The sequence below is a fragment of the Microtus oregoni genome, unplaced genomic scaffold (genome assembly GCF_018167655.1).
Source record: "Microtus oregoni isolate MIOR12 unplaced genomic scaffold, Mior012 000070F_ref0000104, whole genome shotgun sequence".
Taxonomy (NCBI): Eukaryota; Metazoa; Chordata; class Mammalia; order Rodentia; family Cricetidae; genus Microtus; species Microtus oregoni.
The window spans coordinates 527,535-551,417 of record NW_024543977.1 but is presented as its reverse complement, the minus strand read 5'-3'; the positions used below and the strand labels follow the sequence as shown (position 1 = coordinate 551,417).

Below are 23,883 nucleotides of genomic sequence, written 5' to 3'. Positions count from 1 at the left end.
GTATGTAGGTGCATATGTGCCCATATGTGTCTGTTCAGAGGCCAGAGCAGGAGGATACTTGGTGTGTCCCACTTGCAGCCTTAGTGCTTTGAGACAGGGTGTCTCGCTGAACCTGAGGCTGGCTGATTTGGGTAGGCTGCTCAGCCAATGAGTTCTAGGGGCTTGCATGTCTCCAACTTCCCTGCTTCTTACCCAGGCACTAGCGATTCAAACTCGGGTTTTCATGCTTGCAAAGCAAGGGCCCTTACTTGCTGAGCCATGTCCTCGTTCCCACAAACTGGTTTGTGAGAAACAATCTTAATCATAGGTCCCAAAATCAACCCCATTTAAAAACACATAAGGAGAATGATTATACAGATAAACTTCAGACTTAAATGATTTACTAGAAAACATATACTTCATGAGAGTCGGTGATTAATAATCCTCATCTATATTGCATTTAAAATGGGTATGTATTCCCTCCTCTCTTTGTGCTCATCTGAAACATCAATTTCTCGCCAAAATTTGCTCTATTTGCTCTGTATAATTGTTTTCCCCTCAGATCCTGTAATTTTCTAGTTATATTAATGTAAAACAATTTGGGGTTGGCCCAGTATTAAATCAAATGTGCTGGTGTGCATGTGTTTGTATGTGTGGTTGTGCATGCATGCAAAGGTGTAGAGGTCAGATATTAGTCTAATCCTCATGCTCAGGAATAGTGTGGCAGCTTTTTTAGGTGCTTGCCAGGGGCGGGAACGCATGTACTCATCTTTGTGTGGCAAGCAGCTTCCCCAGTGAGTCATTGTCTTAGTCAGTATTCTAATGCTGTGAGAGACACCACGACCACAGCAACTCTTATAAAATAAAGCATTTAATTGGACTTACTTACAGTTTCAGAGGTTAGTCCATTATCATCGTGGCAGGAACATGGCAGCAGGCAGTCAGACATGGTGCTGGAGCTGAGAGTTCTACATCTGGATCCAGAGGCAGCAGGAAGAGAGAGAGAAGCTAGGCCTGCCTTGAGCTTCTGAAACCCTTAGTGACACATTTCCTCCAACAAGGCCACACCTCCTAATTACTGTCAAGAGGCACCAGTCTGTAATGACCAAGCATTCAATTCCATGAGCCTGGGGGTAGGGTAGGATTAGGGTATGCATTCTTAATTTAACCATCACAGTCCCTAAACAGTGTTCCTAATGACAACTTAAAAATAAGCAAATACACCATCTTATGAGTCTTTTGGGGGCACAATCAACCAAGAGCTGCTCAGCCTTTTCCAGGCCTGAGCCAGCACAGGATACAGATGGCTCTCTCCCTCAGACTTGTTGGTCAGGCCTGAGCTTTCTAGGCCTGGACATGTGAGAGAAGAAAAGTGGTCAGGACTCAACCAAGCACCACCTGTGACCCAATCAAGAGCCCTGGTGTCAGGCAGTCAGGCACAATTATTGTGAGCCAGTATAGGGTGGGAAAATGAAAGAGAGAGGCAGAAGAGTCCACAGGCTGGGGAGAGAGGCAGATCTCAAGAGCTGAGAGTGGCGAGGGACAGGCTGATGTGAATGGCCTGCTTGCCACCCGAGTCCAAGGAGGTCTGGGCCTGGGCTATGACCAATGGTTAGTCTTGGGGGAGGCCACTAGTTCATTTCCCATTGCCCTGACCCAAAATAATCACACAGAAATCTGTATTAATTGCAATAGTGTTTGGCCAATATTTTTAGCATATTTCTGGCCAACTATTATATCTTAAATTAACCCATTTCTATTAATCTGTGTATTGCCAAGGGGCTGTGGCTTACCAGCAAGGTTTTGATGTGTCTGTCTCCTGCAGGCAGCTGCATGGCTTCTCCCTGACTCGGCATACTCTCTCTATATATGTTTTTTCAGCCTGGCTTTACCCTGTTAAGCCACTGGCCAAAAGCAGCTTAACCAATGGTAATAAAATATATTCACAGCGTACATCATCTCCCATATCAGGTCAGGTCTTGGTCCAAGGCCCTGAAGCAGCCAAGAAGCCTATGTTGATGTCTGTGGTTCCTGTTGCCGCTGAGGGCTGTGCAGAGATCTGTAGCCTGGGCTGTCACCCGGGACCATGGTGACATTCTGGCCCAGGCTACTGCCAAGGACCATGTCTGGGTCTGTAGTCCTACAACAACTGGGGGTCTGTGTTGATGTTCCTGGTCCATTTGGTAACTAAAGACCATACAGATGCCTGGGGTCTAGAATGCAGCCTGTGGCCACGAGGGTGTCAGGGCCATGCCGTTGCCGGCGTCATGCTGATCTAAGTGGCCTGTGCTGTCATCAGGGGCCATGGAGTAATTTAAGCCAGGGCTGCTACCAAGGGTCATGTCGGTGTCCATGGCCCTACAGCAGTCAGGATCTGAGTTGATGTCCATGGCTCCTGTTATCACTGAGGGCCGTGAGTATAACCAGATTCTGCTCAGCCATTTGAAACCATGTTGGTGCCCGAGGGCCATACTCATCTGGGTGACCTGTGTTGATACCAGGGCCATAGTGACATCCACACCTTAGTCGCTATGAGGGCCATGTCTAGGATCCTGCTGCAACTGGTGTTTATGATGATGTCCCTGTTCGGTGTTAGCATGTAATCATTGAAACCATGCTTACTGAGTCAGCTCTCCCCTTAGCTGGCCCTGGGATGGTTGGCCCTGCCCTTCACTGGATACTGCAGCAGGAGAGCTGGCCCTTCCCCTCCAGGGAGAGCTAGTTCCACCCCCTAGGCTCCCCAACCCCACACATAGGAAAGATGCCCCCCCCACACACCACACAAAGTTATACACCTCACCTGGGTAGCGCACTAGAGCTGACCCTGTTGTTGGAGGCAGTAGTGAGCAGACCCTACGGGCCTGAGAGCAGGAGAGCAGACCCTGCCCCTACCTCCCCGTGTGCCCCTACAGCAATCGGGAGAGAGGGCCCTGTACTTCACCAGCATGACATGGTAAAGCTGGCCCTGGTATGAATCTGGGTGGCCCCGGCCTGAGGTCCGCAGAACGGGAGAACTGGCCCCACTCCTTGTTGCAGGCTGCATTGGGCGAAACTAGCCAAGCCCGTGCTCTCCTGGGTGGTGGTGATGAGGGAAGCCTGGTGGGCTGACCACCCCAGCTACCACCCAGGCCCAGAACCAGGGCTGTGAGTTGGCCCACCCCACCATCCACCTCACTTGTGAGCTGTTGGAGCATGGAAAGGGGCAAACAGCAGGATCCCCATGACACACAACAACAGCGTGTGCCCGAGGAGCCCCAGGGAGGGCCCCTTCTCAGTGGCAGGGGAAGCCAGAGGACTGGAGCCAGACCAATGACCCGTGCAGCGAACACTTCCAATCACCCGTGCAGCGAACACTTGCAGGAAAGGTAAACAGACTAAAGGGTAAACTGTAAAACCCAGCGGTCCGCACTGCAGCTTTCAGAACAAGAGTCTTTCTTTTTTGCTTGTTTGTTTTTGTTTCTTTGTTTTGTTTGGGTTTTGGTTTTTCTTTTATATTTAGTTTGGTTTTGGAGCGGAGGTAGCAGGGGCAGAGGGTGATTGCGAGGGGACAGAGAGGGGGTGGGATCAGAATCAACAGAAGTCAAATAATGAACAAATAAACATGAACAATCAAGTCAGAAACTACGTTGAAATACTAGAGTCTCAAAAGGCGGAGCCAGTACTGAGACAGCACAAATGGGCGGGAGTTTATTTAAATCAAAAGTTACCCGACTCATGCTGGATATCAAGAGGGACAGTGGCAAGCCCACTCCATCATAGGAAGCAGTCACTGAGCGCCACCGTTGATGAGTCCTAAGCTCCAAGAGGGCTGAACAGTTTCACCCTCAGCAACCTTGTGTCAGGATGGGGAGCGTGGGAGGCCCTGACGGATCCCGAACTCCACAGCCCAGAGCCCCGGAGCACGCACAGCCACACCCACAGTTTATTTCGACACACAAACCGTTTCTAAGGCCTTTATTTGAAGCTATCAAATCAGCTAGTGCCCTTCTTAGAAAGCACTCGGAGATAATTTCTGGTTTGGGTGCTCCTGCGTTCCTTTGGTGACTAAAGGAAGCGGTAGAGGTCTGCCTCTCTGCTGCGGAGCTTCAGCAGGGCCCCCGGGTGGAACATGAGATCCACGATGTACTCTTCCGGTGGGGGCAGGCGCCCGATGATGCCCTTCCGAGCCTCGTTCAGCAGCTTCACTTGGTTCCAAGCTCTGCTGTACTCACCGCGCACCAGGCAGCAGCCCACACCGATTTTATCAGCCAGCGCCTGAGGGGGGAACAAGATACCTGGGGCTCAGGGCCATAAGCAAACAGGTGGGAAGAGGTCCTTAGTGGGAGACGACCTCTGGAGAGAATTAAACACAGGCATGCAAAGAAAAGCTTGGACTGGAAGCTGGAAAATGGGGAGTAGTGTGGTAGGAGCCGAGTATTGGCTGTCCCTGATGGCTTGCCGTCCATGGACTCAGAGTGTGTCAGTGACCTGGGAAATGACGCTTTTCAGGCAGTTAACGTAGTGGAGCACAAGATGGATAGGGTGTCTGGAGGGGCGCAATCCCAGGGCTCCCGCCCAGGGTACCCATTAGTCTGTCCACAGCCCAGGCAGCTCTATCCCTGTAGGCAGTGAGACTGAAGTAAACCCGTTTCCAGCCAGTCTGCTGTGCACTGTGGTTGGCGCCATGGGGCAGGAGACCCCCGACTGCATCAGGCTCTCTGGCTTTCTGCAGCTACCCCTCTGCAAGTATCTCTCGGGAGTTCCCGCCCCCCCCCCCCCCCCCGATTTGGAAGGGTTTTTGTTTGTTTTTGTTTTGTTTTGTGTCTTTACAGTAATTTTAAAACTTTTCACCCTTACTGTGATGAATAGAAGAGCTTGGTTAGACTGCTTTGGTTTGCACTTCAATTTAACCCAGATTCTTACCAACTAGTGATAAGCCAAGGGTTTTACTCCTCTGTGCATTGGGGAGAATCATGGTATCTTTATGGTTGTGTGATGAATTAATGGGTACCAAGTCCCAAGAATAAGTACTCAACAAAGGCTAAATAGCTCCAGGGAACAGAACTGTGTTTGAGTAGTGGGTATATTCACATTTTAACTAAATGTATCTGTTACTATGCAAAATACTATGTATTTGTTACTGCACCAAACTGCATAGTTTGGAATAGGCCAAAATGATAAAACTTGGTGGTCATGCAAGGACTCTTAGGGTTTGATTTTGGTAGTATTTGACCTTTAGTGGGAGACGGCCTAGAAAGAAGTGACCATGGAACAAACACCATCAAAATCTATTACCATTGCAGTCCGGTGTGATGCAAAGACTGTGCATGCTGTTTTCCACGTAACATTTACGGGTATGCAGACCTCTTGGTTCCTGCTAAAGCACTCGAAACCACTACAACAGTTTACAACAAATTACTGTCCCCTATTTTCTAGCGTGAAGCTGAGGTAAGGTGTTGCACAACATTAGTTTACACTGTTTGATGATGTGTTACTGTGATTGGTTTAATAAAGAACTGAATGGCCAATAGCTAGGCAGCATAGATAAGGGGGGGAGAGTGGGAGAGAGAGGAAGAGGAATCTAGGCCTGCAGATTATGCCAAAAGACACCAGTGAAACATGGAAGGACTTGGACATACAGAAGGAAAGAAAGGTAAAAGGCCATGTGACAAAACGTAGATTATTAGAAGTGGGTTAACTTAAGTAATAAGAGCTAGTGGGACAAGCCTAAACTAAGGCCAAACTTTCATAATTAATGATAAGTCTCCTTGTCGTTATTTGTGGACTGATAGCTCAGACGAAAAAGTGCTGCTACAGTCAGGTACTTTCCCAAGGCCAGTGAAGTTAGAGACCTAAAACAATGATCAAGTGTCTGCCTCCTCCAATGTGTAGTGACTTGTGAGCAGGTGAGAGAGGGAACACGGCCTTGTAAGCTGGTGAGGGAGGAAATACAGTGAACTGTGAGGGAGGGAGCATGGTGAGCTGTGAGGAGGGAGCACGGTGAGCTGTGAGGGGGGAACAGGGTGAGCTGTGATGGTGGGAGCATGGTGAGCTGTGAGGAGGGAGCACGGTGAGCTGTGAGGAGGGAGCATGGTGAGCTGTGAGGAGAGAACATGGTGAGCTATGAGGAGAGAACACAGTGAGCTGGTGAGGAAGAGAACACGGCCTTGTGAACTGTTGAGGGATGGAACCAACTTTTATTTAGAACTGTATTTTCTTTGTAATGAGGAACACATGAAGGTCTCCAGCTCTCAGAGGGAAGAGGAGCAGGAGTGGGGCTTTGTTGTTGAAAATAATAGGAAAGTGTACGTGATAAGTTGGAAAAGATTGTCACGCACCTATACCTAAATGTAGCCCCCCCCCCATCATGTTCTACGGCCTGTGTGTCAGAGTAGACAAGATTGACAACTTGGTTGTCCAGGTTGGCTGGCAAAGCAGTGGTGAGGGGAGGAGAGGACAGGAGGGAAATGAGGAAGAGAGGGAATTGATGGACCTGGTTGATCTTGGATAAACTATTTCTTCCAAGTATTAATTTTTTTCTTTTTTAAATTTTTCAAAGTAAGGTTAGTAATTTCAATATCTGCCATTTTTGAGACTCTTCACTATTATATGGACAAATACCTGACAAATAACACAAAATTATAACTGTCACGAGGGAGGATAATCATAACTCTGGTTGTAGACATTGTGAGAACAGATTTAGATTTTCTCTGTATATACTGCTGACTTCAGCATGCCTAGATTCTAAATAGAAGAAGAGTTAATAAAAGAGAAAGAGCTCTAAGACCGGAAAATAAGAACTCAGAGAGCAAGAATTCCAAGGCTATAAGAAAGGCATTTAGATGATGAAGAAGATTGGTGTGAAACAGGAGTGAGATATAAATGGATGTGATGAGAATATGGTGGCTGTTCTGGCTAGTTATATGTCAACTTGACACAAACTAGAATCATCAGAGAGGAGAGAGCTTCAATGGAGAAAATGCCTCCATAAGATTGGACTATAGGCAAGCTAGTAGGGCATCTTCCTAATTGGTGGTTGATGAGGGAGGGCTTAGCCCTTGTGGATGAACCACCCCTGAACTGGTAGTCCTGGGTTCTATAAGGAAAGAGGTTGAGCAAGCCAATAAGCAGCACCTCTCCAAGGCCTCTGCATCAGTTCCTGCCTCCAGGGTCCTGCCCTGCTTGAGTTCTTGTCCTGATTTGTTTCAGTGATAGACTACCATGAGCCAAATAAACCCTTTCCTTTCCAATTATCTTTTGGTCATAGTGTTTCATCACAGCAATAGTAACCTTGCTGTGGGATAATATTCTTATACCCTGTAAAAGTTTGTCATTTGTATTGGTTTAATAAAACACTGATTGGCCAGTAGCCAGGCAGGAAGTATAGGTGGGGTAATCAGACTAGGAGAATTCTGGAAAGAGGAAAAAAGAGACACAGTTGTCATCCAGAAGCTGAGGAAACAAGATGAGAATGCCTCACTGAGAAAAGGTACCAAGCCACATGGCTAAACATAGATAAGAATTATGCTTTAATTTAAGTTGTAAGAGCTAGCTAATTGATGTGGGAGTGATTTCTTATTAATAAAGAAACTGCCTAGACCCATTTGATAGGCCAACCCTTAGGTAGGCGGAGTAAACAGAACGGAATGCTGGGAGAAAGAAGCTGAGTCAAGGAGTCGCCATGATTCTCCCACTCCAGACAGACGCAGGTTAAGATCATTCCTGGTAAGCCAGCTCGTGGGCTACACAGATTAATAGAAATGGGTTAGATCAATATGTAAAAGCTAGCCAATAAGAAACTGAAACTAATGGGTCAGGCAGTGTTTAAAAGAATACAGTTTCCGTGTAATTATTTCGGGTAAAGCTAGCCGGGTGGTGGGACACAGCCAGCCGCTCCGTATTTCAACAGAGTGGCGCCCAACGTGCTAATGAACTCCACGTAAAACCTGAGAGGGCTTAAAAAGGAGAGAGAGAGAATTTAAGACAGCTTTTTGCTGTTTGTGGGTTGCGTCCGCAAAGAAATTGTCCTGACTCAGCAGCAAGAAAAAACTGGCTGTTTTAAAATGCCGGCTTTCTGGGCTGTGCCGCCATTGCGATCTCTGTCTGGCTCCTGTGGGAGACAGAGCTTTTAAATGAAACATTTGGAGTAAAGCTCTACGGCTTGCTTGATGGCAATATGGACTGCTGTGTGCCTGGAACTGTGTGTGGCTCAGAGGCACCAAAAGGCTCTGAGGCAGGAGCGGCTTGGCTCAGCTCTGCCATGCTAAACTGTGCTGGTCTCAGGCAGGAACTACCGTAATTACCATAAAAACAGCGCAGTTAAGGTTTTCAACTGGACAGGACACCGGCAGTACCGTATTACCTGTACATGGCGCAACTTAAGTTTTTAACAACTGCTTAACATTTTAAAAAATGCTCCTGGATAATAAAAAAATGTTACAGATTCACAATAAAACAGATTCAGACATAAAAGACCACACTGTTGGATGAATGCACATAGACTTGAGAGAGACAAGAAAAAAGAATATAAAAAATAAAGTTAATGGTTTAAAAAAAAAGGTAAAGTCTTTAAAGAGACAGAGTACAGATAGTTAAGAGATTAAAAGAAATAAACAAAAATAAGCCACATAAAAATGGAAAATTCACAGAGAGTCTGGATTATGTACATTGTGTTTTCTTTAAAATTTTTGACTATGAAGGAGCTAAGTACAGAGAGACATTTCATTCTATGGGCTGCCAAGTGGAACCAAAACGGATATCATGAGGGTATGACTTCAGAATTTGGGCCTAAGGATATGATGCTTTGGAGAGGGTCTTCTTTTGTTTTCACAGAGGACCAGACCCTGTGGATTTCTTCTATTACAATTTGGTATGATAGACCACGCCCTCCTGAAAGGTTGTTGTGAACATCTTCAAAAAATTACTTCACTCAACTGGCAACTGAGATAAACCTGGCACACAGGTTACACCCTAAATGATCTGATTAACAGCGCCCCCATTCAGCAGGAAGCAGTTTGGAGAGAAAAAACTGCGCCCATGTTCCCAAAATATTGTTTATAAATGTTCTTTTACATTTAAAGGGGGATATGATATAGGTATGAATAATTTGCATTGGTATGGGTTTTAAGGTCAATTTTGTTATATGTATATGTATTTTTGATCTTGAATAAGGTGTGATTGTGTAGTTCATTTTTAAAATGTAATGTATAATTAGGAAATATAGGTTGTTGATGGATAATCATAAATAATAGTCAAGTTTGTAGTCATGTTACTTAGATTTTCTAGATATATAGAGATACATTTCAGTTAGATAGACATTCTTCATATCTTTCAAAGACTGCAGAATATGGCATTTAATGTTTTAATAACTTAGGACTTTTCATGACAATTAGACACTCTGCTCCTGGCAGCACCAATCTACTTTGAGAGGAAGATGGGCATCGAAGAGGATCCTTATGGAATTTGATAGCCATTTGGGCAAGAAACTGCTCTTTTCTGGACTGTTACATAAAATGGACACAGAGAACCCGCAGAGAGAGGACTGCTGAACTTGCCTAAAGGTGAGATGGTCTTTTGGGGTTCATGACTCATGAAAGAGTCTGCGAGACATTCTGCAGGACACAGCAGATAGTGACTGAACTGTCTTTGAAATTTCCTGCTTCATGGAAATGTCTGCTGGATACCATGGGCCTGAAGGCTGAAGATGAATGCCCCAATGGTACAGAGGAACTTTGGGTAACTGTCCAGACAGCAAGATGTCTCTGTCATTTCTAGAGTTTTCTTATTTCTTGTTTACTTAGGTAGTATTATATCCTTCTGGAGTCTTTGATGGAGTTGAAGAATGAATAGATAGTTATAGTTTTCCTTAGTTATGATAAAAGATAAAATAGATATAAATATTGTAACTGTAATTCTTGCTTGATAACTGTTTTGCTATATGTAATTTTACTATGTTAAAGTTAAAGCCTTTCTTTTTTGTTTAAACAGAAAAAGGGGAAATGATGTGGGAGTGATTTCTTATTAATAAAGAAACTGCCTAGACCCATTTGATAGGCCAACCCTTAGGTAGGCGGAGTAAACAGAACGGAATGCTGGGAGAAAGAAGCTGAGTCAAGGAGTCGCCATGATTCTCCCACTCCAGACAGACGCAGGTTAAGATCATTCCTGGTAAGCCAGCTCGTGGGCTACACAGATTAATAGAAATGGGTTAGATCAATATGTAAAAGCTAGCCAATAAGAAACTGAAACTAATGGGTCAGGCAGTGTTTAAAAGAATACAGTTTCCGTGTAATTATTTCGGGTAAAGCTAGCCGGGTGGTGGGACACAGCCAGCCGCTCCGTATTTCAACAGCTAATAATAAGCCTGAGCTGATAGACCACAAAGTTTATAATTAATATAAGCCTCTGTGTGTTTCTTTGGTACTGATCAGCTGCAGGACGAGGCAGGACAGAAACTTTCATCTACAGATCTCTAACTGAGACAATGACTAACAGTATTTGTCTACTTGTGATGCACCCTGGGCACATCTCTAAGGGTATTTCTGAACAGGCTTAACTGAAGAGGAAAGACTCATTGTGAAAATACCATGTGGAAAGCTGTGAAGATAAACCCCAAGCTCCACAGTGGTGGTTTAGTTAGGATTTTATTACTGTGAAGAGACACCATGACCATAACAACTCTTAGAAGGAAACAATGAGCTGGGCCTGGCTTACAGTTCAGAAGTTTAATCCATTATCATCATGGCAGGAAGTATGGTGGCATGCAGGCAGACATGGTGCTGGAGAGATAGCTGAGAATTCTATACCTGAATCCTCAGGCAGCAGGAAGAGAGTGAGACACTGGGCCTGGCTTGAGCATCTGAGACATCAAAGCCCATCCTTAGTGACACTTCCTCTAACAAAGCCACACCTACTCCAATAAGACCACATCTCCTAACAGTGCCACTCCCTTTGGGCCTACGGGGGAAACATTTTTATTCAATCCAACATAAGAGGAGGCCACCCCAGGATGATGGAAACTTTAAGATCATGGGCCATCAGCCAAGGAAAGCTGTGCATACAAAGCACAGCTTGACAAGACAGTGGTTGGTCATGTGCTATAGGAGACGGAACTGGAAGAGCAAGGCTTCAGAAGCCTAGGTGATTCTATTATAAGCCCTGGATGCTGAACATGGTGGTGTAGGGATTGCTGTTTTCCCTGTTGAGATTTTTATTTTGGTTTGTTTGGTTTTCCAGGACAAGGTTTCTCTGTATAGTTCTACCTGTCACTCTGTAGACCAACACTCGCCTTGAATTCAGAGATTTGCCTGCCTTTGCCTCCCAAGTGCCAAGAGCCACACCTAGGTCTCTGTTGAGTTTTGGTCTTATTTTGACCTAATCTTTTCTTACTGTGTTCCTGTTCATCCATTTTTATTAGGCAATGATTATTCTGTGACATTATATGCTAGAATTATATAACTTGGAAAATGTTCTTTATAGGCATCGTCATTAAGAAATTGCTTTGACTTTTAGAGTAGACTTTGAACTGTTAAGATTTGGGGGACTCTTATAGTTAACTAAAGAAAGTTTTCATCATGAGATGCCCATGAGTCCTTCAGAATGAGATATGGAATATTTTCACCTAAAATGATGAGTTTAGTTGTCAAAGCGGTAAGTGGTAGATTAGTAGTAGTTCATTGTCAGCTTGATTGGCTTTAGCCTCATCTAGTAGACACACATTGGGATATTTTGTAAGGAAATTTCAGAGGTTTAACTGAAGAAGGACACGAGGAGACCAACTCTGTACATGGGCATCATCATCCCATGGGCGTGGCCGTCCCAAACAGCAGGGGAGGAAAGAACAAAAAGAACTTCACATCACCATTTTTCTCTGCTCCCTGACTGTGGGCGCAGTGTTTTCAGCTGCTGCTGCCATACCTCCAGGCCACTGTGGACTTAAGTCTCAAATCCTTCTTCCCTTAAATTGCTTCCTGCCAGATAGTTGGTCACAGAAAGCAGAAAAGTAACTCGGGGAATATTATTTTCAGGTGTGTGACTTCTATTTATGTTGCGTTTGTTTAACTCTGTGAAGCTGTGTGACTGTGCCTGTCTAAAACACCTAATGGTCCTAATAAAGAGCCGAATGGCCAATAGCAAGGTAGGAGCAAGGATAGGCGGAGCTTTCAGACAGAGAATATAAATAGAAGAACAGGGAGCAAGGAAAGAACAAGAAGAGGAGGACATCAGGGGCCAGCCACTCAGCTACACAGTAAGCCACTGAGAAAAAAGTAGGGAAAGGTGTATAGAAATAGAGAAAGATAAAACCCCAGAGACAAAAGGCAGTCAGATTAACATAAGTTAAGAAAAGCTGGCAAGAAACAAGCCAAGCTAAGGTCGGGCATTCATAACTAAGAATAAGCCTCTGTGTGTGATTTATTTGGGAGCTGGGTGGTGGGCCCCCCAAAAAGCCAAAAGAGCAAAACATCACACACAGTAACTAATATAGGAGTTTATAATTACTTGGGAGTTGGAAGCATTTTCTCAGTTCCTACACAGAGGATCAATACTCTCCTAAGCCTCACACTTGCCTAGGGCTCCATCTCTGTGAATGGGGCTGTGTTCTTCGCTTGCCCTTCCCGGGACCTGGGGTAACTCTGCTCTTCCCAGGCACTCTCCTCACCACAGTCAGGTAGCTGCCGAGTCCTTTTTGCTGTTACACTCCAAGTCTTCTCCCTCCCTTCTGCTATCTAGATGATGTCCTCCTCATTCCCTGCAGGGACCCCTGGTTCTCATGCCAGTTTTATTTTATGTGTAGATGTTCGTGAAATTTAGAAAGTTGTTTTTCTACCTAATGAATTTTTTATATTATTTACCCATGTGTGTACATATATGTATATGTAATCACAAATATTTTAAAACTAAATAAGTATAAATGCAAAAGTAAATATCATCCAGTTAAATATTAGCAACGGGTTCCATCTGATGCAATAAAGACAAAACTTTTTAACCTAATGGAAAATGAGACAAAAATACTTTAAATACCTTGAAGAGCAAAGCTCGATGATAAAAGATTCCTTTCTTGATGTATCCAATTGGTATGACATTGGATTTCAGCTGAAATTTCAGTTCACTTATATGAAGCTCCCAGCTGAAGTCAGACAGCTTCTCTTTTGAAATCTTGCCACCCATTTTGTCTGCCACATACCTGTGCCCATCACATGGAGAGGAAAAACAGTCAGTTTTATGTGTGCTTATATAGACAATTACACATGTAAAAACTACATTTTCTCTGGTTTTTATTTGCTTTACTTAAAAAAAGTACTTGCGGGGGGGACATGCTTACTGTATCTTTCTTCATTAAAAAATAAATTTTAAATGAAAAAATTTTAAATAAAAATTATGAAATGTACATTGCTTATAAACCCAATCTTTAGGAGACAGAGGTAGAAGGAGCCTCAGAAGGGTGAGGCCAGACTGGGCCATATACTGAGATCTCATCTCAAAAGTATAGGCACCCTCCCCCTTGAAAATGTTATGAGTCTAGTGGGAAAGTTGTCTGGTTTCCTCTTGCTTTTGAGGTTAAATGCCTTGAAAGAAGAAAGTCCACCAGTTAGTAAATGCTTTCACTTTCAGACTAAAACACTTAACACTGCTCAAGAATAAGATAAAGCTTTAAAATTACATGTATGTTCAGTGTGATAATCATTTAGCTTGTGTGTACCCATTGGGATCTTAGCATTCATTTTGTTCTCTGCACTGAATTAAATCAGCATGATTTCCATTTACATATGTATTTGTGATTGACTTAATACAGTAAGCATGCCTCCCCCAGCCTCACCCTCCTTAATGGAATGAGCCTGAATGAGGGGGCAACTTTGGAGCCTTACAGGGAGCTCTGGTGTGGCCTGCGGCGAGCTCTCAGAATACCCACAGTCCACTTGAGAGAAAGGGCAAATAAACCAGCAGACACCCATCAGAAAAACAGGTGCCTATTTGTACTTAAAAGAAAAACGAGGGAGTTTATAGAGAACTCACAATGGGACGCCTTTAAGTGATGAGGACCATGTACACCTAAGAAATGATTTCATTTTTAAACACGAATTCATTCATAGCCTCTCTCATATCAAAGGTGCGTTTAATCAGCTTAACTAGAAAAAAAGTAGCAGGCGTTTGTCTCTGAGCAACTTCTGCTGATTCTTATGTAACAGAAATGACAGCCCCTTTAATTCCCTGCGCTCCTGCTGTCGAGTCAGAACCCAGACGCCATAAACCATTGCGGTTTATTTTGTTGATTTTATTCTAAATTAACTTTTAAAAAAAGCAAACCACTGAAGCTTTTAAAAATTCAGAAGTAAGTATACACAGAGAGAGGAAGATGTGGGGCGGGGAGAGCTCACTTGGCAAGGGCCTCGATCTGGTCCTTAATGTTGATAATGGGCAGTATGGACTTGGTCACCTCGTACACGTATACGCAGAACTCAGGGTCGGGAGGCGGGTACCACTCTTTGTCGGGGCTGCCTTCTGTCAGTTTGGGCACTGCTAGGACCTCTTCTTCCTCTTTTACCTTTTCTTCTTCTTTTTTTCCCCTCCCTTTCCTTTGAAAGTAAACAATGATAAAATCCCGTATCCAGTCAATCAAATGACCAAATACTTACTATAGTCTGAATTAATCTGAAAGGCATAGGGGAATAAGGAAAAGGCAACTGGGGAGGGAAATGAATTAGAACAAAATGCAATGACTCACATGTATAAATGCCAAAAAAAAAACCCAAAAAACTAGAGCCAATTCAATTCAAATGCCCTTCGATAAGAAATGGGTGTATATAGTGATAAACCCTTATGATGAAATACTGGTCAGGAATAAAAAGGAATAAACGAGGAATGCACAAAATAATTCGGAACTGTCTCAAAGGCATTGTGCTGGGTGGAAAGCAGCAGTATCAGATGTAACATACCAAGGATCCCGAAAAAGTCGTCGCTGACAACCTGGTGGTGCACACCCTTATTGCCAGAACTCAGGAGGTAGAGATAGGCTGATTGCTGTGGGTTCCAGGCCAGTCTGGCCTACGTAAGTGAATTCCAGGCCAACCAGGGCTACAGCTACATAGTGAGAACTTGAAAAACCAAAACCCCGGAAAACACCACCACCAAGTCCTGTCAACCTCAGAGTCTGAAATGCAGTGTCAGGGACTGGATGGAGAGTGTCAGGGTTAGGGTCCTGGGACGCTTGAACTATGTTCGACTCTGACTGGTGCCAGTTACGCAAAGTCCCCCTCTAAATTCCATAGGGTTTTAGACAAAAGGCTATTTTGTGGCATATCAATTAAAACTGTAATTGTGCTGCATACAGAACTCTCCTTACATCTGCATAAGAGTGAGTCTGCACTTTCACACCATTTATGTCTAGCGTGGTAAATGGCAGTGCCTGCTCTTCATGCACGCTAACACTAGGTGTATTTATATCCTTGAATGAATACATTTCCAGCTCGGCACCCTTCCCCCAAACAGCTTGTCCTAAACCTTTGGCCCCACCCCATGCGTTATCATTGCCTCATCAGGATCTCCAGCTAGTAGATAAAGTCTTCTCTGTTGTTTGTACCCCTGGGGATTTCAAAGGATAGCACTAGCTGAGAGGACTGAGAAGAACCCATAGGAAAGCAAGCGATCCTGTGTCCTAGTTCCTGTTCTTGTTACTGTAATAAACATCATGACCAAAAGCAACTTCTCCAGGGGAGGAAAGGGTTTATTTAAGCTACCATCTCTTAGGTTCCACTCCCTCGTGAAGAGAAGTTACCATCAGCCTTGGAAGAATGCTACTTGATTCTCATGGCTTTCTCAGCCTGCTTTCCTGTATATCCCAGGACTACCTACTCAGGGATGGCACCACCCACAGGGGGCTGGGGCCTTCAACATCAACCACTAACACTACCACTATCACTGATAAGAATAACATGACCACAGACTTGCTTACCAGCCCACCTGCTTGGGCACTTTCTCAGCTAAGGCTCCCTCTTCCCAGATGATTCAAGCTGACCAAAAATCAACTAGTGAATTTTCTAAGAGGAAGAAGAAGATCTCCCTAGATGGCCACCACAGCCCCTTTGTAAGGAAACCACAGAAACTTAAGCAGGTAAGACTCAGCTTTCCCACTTCTGAGATGGCCCAGACGCCAATGGTCCCGATTTGTGATTTTAATCTTTAGTAAGTTTTCTCCTTGATAAGGGCCAAAGGGCAAGTTTAGTAAATGACACTCTTTTTTTGTTTGTTTTGGTTTGGTTTTTGGTTTTCCAAGACAGGGTTTTTCTGTTTAACAGTCCTGGCTGTCCTGGAACTTACCCTGTAGACGAGGCTGGCCTCAAACTCACAGAGATCCACCTATCTGCCTCCCAAGTTCTGGGATTAAAGGTGTGTGCCACCATTCCCGACTCTTATGGTAGACAAGTCTTTGGTGAACCAATACTCATGTGGGCAGATCAAGAGGTCTATCCAAATATACTTGGAAGGGGTGGGTGGGCTATCTCAGAAAGAATGGAGAGACCAAGTCCCACGGGTCCAGGCAGGTCAGAGTGTCCCTCAGTTCAACCACATACTTGCTCCCCAGCTGTGGACGCTGCAGGGACATGTCTCAAAGCCAGCTGTAGTTTTGAGGGGGTGAGGGTTTCTGGGTGCTTCTATTGCTTCTGCATGACCTTAGTTCTATCAATTTTTCTAGCAGAATTTTGTAACTTGGTCATTAGTGATATGTAAATAAGCATATTAATTTTAAGGTAAAGAAACTGTTGCCTTAGAAAACATACTATATCCTCCTATGTATGGGTGCAGACATTTTATCCTGTGTTCAGGACCCTAGACTCTCACAATATTATGGTTAAGCAACAGATCTTACTGAAACATTCATTACCTAATTGACAAGGAACTTGAATTTGTTCCAGATTCAAACAAGCCAAGACTATGGGGCTAACCTGGGGTAGGCATGAGTGGCTTCCAAGTTAAGTATTTCCTAAGTACTGGGTCGATGTTTCAGTGGAGCAAACCAGGGGTGGGAATTATTTATCTGTACCCATTATTTACCACACAGGGTAAAAGGAACAAATCAACTGAAGTCCACATGAATTTTTCTTTTAAATATTTTGAAAAAAATTCAAAGATTCCTTCAACTGCTATTATTAAATACAAACCATTTTCCCCCCACTTTGGTAGTACTGGGGCCCAAGCCCAGATTATATCACTTGCTGGACAGACTCTCTAGCACCAAGCTATTTAAGACCTGAGAGGTGGCTACTAAATAGGAAATTTCAGGTACTTGGTTATGGTTCAGTGTAAGTCCTTACCTACCTTGGAGACTCCGGGGTTCCATATTCAGCATAGAATAAACAAAAGCTACATCTCCCTTTCTGACCCCTGTTGTATAATTACAAGTTGTCATGGTTGTAACCCGGAGAAGATTTCCTACCTTGAGCCTTTCTCCTTGGTGGCACCTCTGCTGAGGACAGTGTTTCGTCCTGATGTGGGCTCTGATTTTTCTTCTGTGGGAGATCCAAATCCAGCACTAAAATGAAAACTATTTCTCTTTTTTGTCATTTGTAAAGAACACATCTTATTCTAGTTGAATTAACGTTGGCAACAGGTTACATTGACAAGCTAATTTTATTAAAAGGTCCTTTCTCTCCCATTATGATTGGGTCAATCACCATTGTTAACAGTCAGAGCCTATTCCAGCCACAGTTCAGGGAAACTCAACCTCAATTACAGGTCCCCCACACCTAATTTCCCCCCAGAGATCTTTACCAAAGCAGTTTATAAAACGATAATAAAGCTCTATTACCATAAGAAGAAAAAGAATTGAGTTGCCAAAAATCTAAAAATCTAACAACAAAAACCTTCATCTTTCATCTCTAGGGGCTTATCTGAGTGTTGATAAGATAATGTCCTTACGTGCTCTTCTCTTTGCTTGCCCTTCTTAAGGAAGATGAAGAAGAAATGCTTCGTCCATAGCCAACTTCTGACAATTTATCCTCCATAGATGGAGGTGGAGAACTAGAATGTTATACATTTGAAGTTAGGTACAAATTGAAGTTTGTCAACACTAACTTTGTCCTATAAAGCAGATTGTTTGTGAAAGTCATACTATTTTTAAAAGCATGAAAGAGAGGGTAAGACTAAAATGAAGTCAAACCTTCCCCAAGCCAGAGCAGGAAAGCCTTGCATGACATATATAACATGTTGGTGGTAGACAGATACACAGGCTCACAGGATCACTCTGGTTGTTTTTTTAATATTGAGCTGGGGCTGGGGTGGTAGCTCGGTTGGCAGAGACCTTGCCCAGCATGTACACAGGCTTGGGTTTGAGCCTCTTCACCACATAAATGATGCCTGGTGGTATAGGCCCATAACCCACTCAGGCTTGGAGGCAGAAGTTCAAGGCCATCCTCCGCTACAACAGGAGTTTGAAGTCAACTTGTGCTATAAGCAATCCAGTTTAAAAAGCCCAAAATGTTTAAACCAGGTATGGTGGTACAACCCTTAACCCCAGCACTATAAATGCAGAGGTGGGTGGATCTCTGTGACCTCAAGGCCAGCCTGGACTACATAACAAGACCCTGTATTTTTTTAATACTTTATTTTTTTAGCTCTACCATTTATTATTTTAAAGAAAAATGATGGTGGAGTAGCCTGCTACCACACATTCCTGGAGACTTGTCACTCTTTCTACATTTACGTTCTCTGGTCATTTCCCCAAATCCACTGGAAATCACTAACGTGGAATCAACGGAGAACATGGGTTGTTCCTGTGGACTGGTCCTTATTTTCAGTATTAGATACAGCTGGGAGGAGACTGTACTGGGACCTTTTACACGCATGTGTATTTACTAGCAGAAATGGCACGCTTCCCTCCCTAAAGCACCGCTACCCCAAAGACTCACGTGTCAGATTTACTGTTGACTAACAGAATAGCACGGTGATCATTCAGCTCCTGTAAGCAGAGTTCCTTCAGTGGCAAAAGCTTGGTACCAGGATTTATCTGTAAGATAATGTGAACGCCAGAGTGGGTTCTCTGTGTATGCTGTGATTTAAACGTGAATGCTGATAGGAAGGGTTCTTGACAGTTTGAGGAGTCTAATCCATTTATGTGCACACACACTACAGATGGAGAACTGAAAGAGAGACCAGAGAGAGAGAGAGAGAGAGAGAGAGAGAGAGAGAGAGAGGAGGACTTCTCCTGTAAAAGTACCTGCGAGCAGAAACTGATTCCTTAAAAATTGTTTGCTGTAAAGATGGCTCAGCTGTTAAGAGCACTTGTTTCTCTTGAAGAGAATCCAGGTTCAGTTCCCAGAACCTAGTGGCATTTCACAACTGTCTGTAACTCCAATCTCCGGAGAGCTGATGCTCTCTTCTGGCCTTCTCAGGCACCAAGCACACAACACACATGGTACACACACACACACACATATTCAGGTAAACACTCATGGACATGTTAACACAGAGGGGAGAAAATTTCATGGGATCCTACCTCTAAATAAGGAACCACAGGCTACTAATGATTGCTGGGAGAAGGGGAACTAACCTCTCCTAAGGATGAGCCAAGTGGTCAGCCCTGAAACCATATACACAAAAACAACAAAAATGGACTCAGCAGATTCTCTCTCTCTCTCTCTCTCTCTCTCTCTCTCTCTCTCTCTCTCTGTCCATCCATGCATGCATGTATCCACATACATATATATGTATATAACAATAATAATCAAAGAAAAGGAGGCTATCAATTTGAGAGTGGGAGGACACAGAAGTGATTCCAGGGCAATTTTGTCAGCCTGAGAGAGGAGGGCAGACTAGATAAACTTCTGGATCTTTTTGATCAAGTTAATAGATATCATTCTTAACTAAGATAGTTTTCATAATCTTTCAAAACAATGCAAAGAAGTCCTCTAACACTGAAGTAGACTTTACCATTCTACAGGAATCCTGCCCCATTTCCCATTTAGATGGGGGTCCTGCTCTTGTCAGGGTCTTCGAGGATCATATGATCTGGGTTCCTTTACCCATCTGAAGTAATCTCTAGTCTCCCATTTTATCAGCTGTGTTCCTATACTGTCCCCGCCCTAATATTCCTTAGACATGCCCGGCAATTTGCCCCCATTCCTCTGCCCAGAAAGTTCTTTCCTAGATAGCCACCAGGCTAACTTTCCTACTCTCTCTAGGTTTTTATTCAGATATCACACTCAGTGAGGGCTGCCTCACCACCATTTTGAAAATGGCGACTATCCGCTTTATTACCTCAGAGGTTTGTAGATGCCCATACCCTAATTCTGATTGACTCTCCCCCATCCCCACCCAACTCTAGCACGTTTGCTCTTGTCTGTGTCCTCCCATTGGTCCCATGGGAGCAGAGATCTTAGTGAAAGTCTACAACATCAGAAGCATGGTACTTACAGAGTGAATGAATCAGAATTCTCCTCTACATAGAATAGGTTCATTGAATGTCTCAACGCTCATGCCCTGCTCTCTGTCAGCATTTCCCTGTGTGTTCTGGGCTGGATTTCTAGCTCTTGTCCCCAGCTCTCCTGTGCTGATACTACAGCAGTTCTCTCAAAACCACTCAGTGTTGGATACAATGAACTTTTGTGGTGCAATTTCTCAGTAGTTTGCGTGTGTCGTGGGTGTTACTGGACTTGAATTAACAAGCTGACTTAAACTACTGGTAAACAGAACCTTGTTAAAACTGTGTGAGAATGCAAAGTCTTCTAGCCAGGAGTCCAGGCTAAAGTGCTGATTTTCACACTTCTGTCTGTAAAAATATATCAGGCTTAAAGGGGAAATCATAGTAGAACACAACACGTACTGTCACTTACCCGACCGTAATCATAGAATCCATCGGTGATTATGTTGATGGATGACAAATAGCCAGTCTGGCTGTATTTCAGGGAAAGATTGTTGTTGAGCAATTTGTTATAGGCTGCCTCGCTGAATTTATTTTTCCGACTTACTGATAAATTAATTTCTTCAAGAATATCTAGAGCCCTGTCACAAAATAAAAAAAAAAGACAAAAAAGCCCTGTTTGTTTTCTCCAAGCCACTGACATTGAACTCCCGAGTGAAGAACTGAGATGAAAGGTTAGCGCCTCCCTTGCCTTCTTAAACGAAGTAAAACTGACAGAATTATGAAGACAAATCAGTGCTTTCTGAGAACACAAATGCCACACAATAGCTCATATTCAAACAGTTGGTAGCATGTGGACTGGATAAATGTCTGCATTCAAAGCCTGGTTGACTGGCTGTGCACTGCTGGGAGGTGGCGGAGCACAGAGGTGGGGTCCAGGGGAGGGAATGAGGGCATTGGTGTGTGTCCTTCAAAGGGTTATTGGGAGCCATCCCTCCCCCTCTCTGCTTCCTTGCTGCCCTGGATGTGAGCAGCCCTGCTTGGCTCCGTGCTCCCACTGTGATGTGTTGCCTCACCCCAGGTCCAGATACAGTGAGACCAAGCAACCATGAGCTGAAACCTCTAAAACCTGAAGGAGACCAAGTAGCCATGAGTTAAAACCCCTGAAACTGTGAGCCAAAACCAACCTTTCCTCTGTAGTTTTCCTCCTCAGGAACCTGTCTCAGCAACAGGAAACAGATGAATGGGTATTTTTAGGGAACAATTCGCTGTCCTTTTTTGTCATTTCTTTAATTTTTAGGCTGACTTACAAACTAATGTGTTCTATTGTGACATTTTTGTATGCATGCATCACTGTACTTTATTCTAATTTGCACACTCACCGGCCTTCCTCATCCTCCTTGCCCCTCTTGGCTGACTCCCTTTCACCCTCTAAAGATCACTACTTTCCGTACTAGAACTCACGTCACATGTATTCTGTTACCCTTCATTTCCCCTTCTCCATCACTCTTTTAAGGTTGCTTCCTTTCCTCCCAGGGTTTCCTTTAAACATACACGTACACTTATAATTTAAATCTAGGTTCTACATATAAGAAATACATACTTGTCTTTCTGAGTCTAGATATGAATTTTACACAGTGATCTTCAGTTCTATCCACTTTTCTTCAGGTGTCATGACTGCAGAGTTTTTTGTTTGTTTGTTTGTTTTTCAAGACAGGGTTTCACTGTGTAACAGCCCTAGCTGTCCTGGTACTAGCTCTTGGAGATAAAGAAGGAGCTAGATAAAATTCCACAGCTTTCTTTATCTGTTTGTTACTGGACATCTAGGCTGGTTCTATTGCTCCACTGTTTCGGGTGAGCAGTCCATGGTCTCTGTGGTATGCGTACTTCCAGTCCTTCGGATGCAGTTTACACTCCTGGCTGTGTATCAGGGCTCATCCTTCTCTGCAGCAGCATTTAGTGTCATTTGTTTCTTGATAACAACTTTTCTGACTGGCTATAACAGAATATCAAAATAATTTTAACTTGCATTTCTCTGATGGCTAAGATAGTGAACACTTACCAGATATCTGTTAGTCATTTGTATTTCTTCTTTTGAGAATTATCTATTCAGTTCATTTGCCCATTTATTGACTGGATGATCCTTCAGATGGATGTTCTTTACACGTTCTAGTTATCAATCCCATATAATCTGGAAGCTCTCTTGTATTCCATTGGTCTATATGTGTTTGGTGCCATGTAGGTTTTGTTACTATGGCTCTACAGTATAATTTAGGACCAACAGGAGTGACACATCCAGCACTGCTCTTTCTTAGTGCTGCGTTGGCTCTTTGGAGTTTTTTATGCTTTCATAAAAATTTCTGGATTATTTATTCTAGTTCTGTGAAGATTGTCACTGGAGCTTTGGTAGATGCTGTGCTCAATATGCAAATAGCTTTTGTAGTGCAGGTGTTGATTATGCTGCTCTAAGAGTAAAGAGCATCTTCCCATTTTCTAGGATCTTCTTCAACTTATTCTTTAGAGTCCTTATTGTCATTTTAGAAGTCTTTTACTCCACTGGCTCTGTTTATTCCTAGACATGATTTTTTAAATGATTGTAAATAGGATTTGTTTCACTCCTATTTCTTTCTTAGCAATTTTAATGTTGGGACATAGAGAAGCTACTGATGTCTGGATGTTGATTTTAGATCCTGCTAGTTGCTGGAAGTATTTGTCAGTTAGAAGAGTATTTCTGTGAAGTATTTAGCATCTTTTAAATAAAAGATTAAGCTTTCTGAAAACAGGGACAATTTGACTTTTCCTGTTTGTATCTTGTCCCTCTTTTTCTCTTATTGCACGAGCTAAGATTCTGCGCTGTTGAATCTCACAAGTCGCTGTAGCTGCCTGTGTCTTGTTCCTGATTTCAGAGACAAGGATTTTAAGTTTTTGTTCACTTAAAAATATTGGCTATAGGCTTGCTGTATGTTCCCTTAGTTCTGTTAAGGTATTGTTGTAGACTATCATTTTAACTAGGCAAAGGTGTGTTACATTTGTTATTTTTGTTTGTGCCGCATTTGCTTAATGACGTAAGGATGTGTGTTTAATTATGTAAAGATGTATTGCATCTGTTTCACGTTGTCTGCCTAAGATACCTGATTGGTCTAATACAGAGCTGAATGACCAATAGTTGGGCAGAGAAAGGATAGGTGGGGTTAGCAGACAGAGAGAATAAATAGGAGAAATTTAGAGTCAAAGAAAAAGAGAGGAAGAATGAGAGGCAGGAGGAGGAGGGAACAAGGGAGATGCCAGGGGCAAGAAGGTAGATAAAGAGAAACAGGAAAGTTTAAGTTAAAAGGGCTAGCCAGAAATGTGCCTAAATTAGGCCAAGCATTGAAAACTAATAAGAAGCCTCCATGTCATAATTTGGGAACTGGTTTATGGGCAAAAAGAAAAAGCCTGGTACAAAACATGGTCCTTTTTTATTTTCTAATTTCTTCAGAGTTTTTACCATGAAGAGGTGTTGAACCTTCCCAGATGCCTTTTCTCCAGCTATTGAAATGGTCATGTGACTTCTGTTCTTTTGTCCAGTTATT

At 43.4% G+C, this 23,883-nt stretch overlaps 1 protein-coding gene across 1 annotated transcript in view; it reads right to left on the bottom strand.

Moving 5' to 3' along the window:
- Positions 1–4,023: 4,023 nt before the first annotated feature.
- The window catches only part of Armc3 (armadillo repeat containing 3), a 97,105-nt gene continuing 77,245 nt past the window's right edge, over positions 4,024–23,883 (bottom strand). The window contains exons 13-19 of the mRNA XM_041641606.1: positions 20,784–20,952; positions 18,861–18,958; positions 17,872–17,973; positions 17,390–17,485; positions 14,334–14,531; positions 12,979–13,141; positions 4,024–4,233 (exon numbers count right to left, since the gene is read on the bottom strand). Coding sequence (XP_041497540.1) covers positions 4,024–4,233; positions 12,979–13,141; positions 14,334–14,531; positions 17,390–17,485; positions 17,872–17,973; positions 18,861–18,958; positions 20,784–20,952 — 1,036 coding nt within the window. The remainder of the gene's footprint in view (positions 4,234–12,978; positions 13,142–14,333; positions 14,532–17,389; positions 17,486–17,871; positions 17,974–18,860; positions 18,959–20,783; positions 20,953–23,883) is intronic.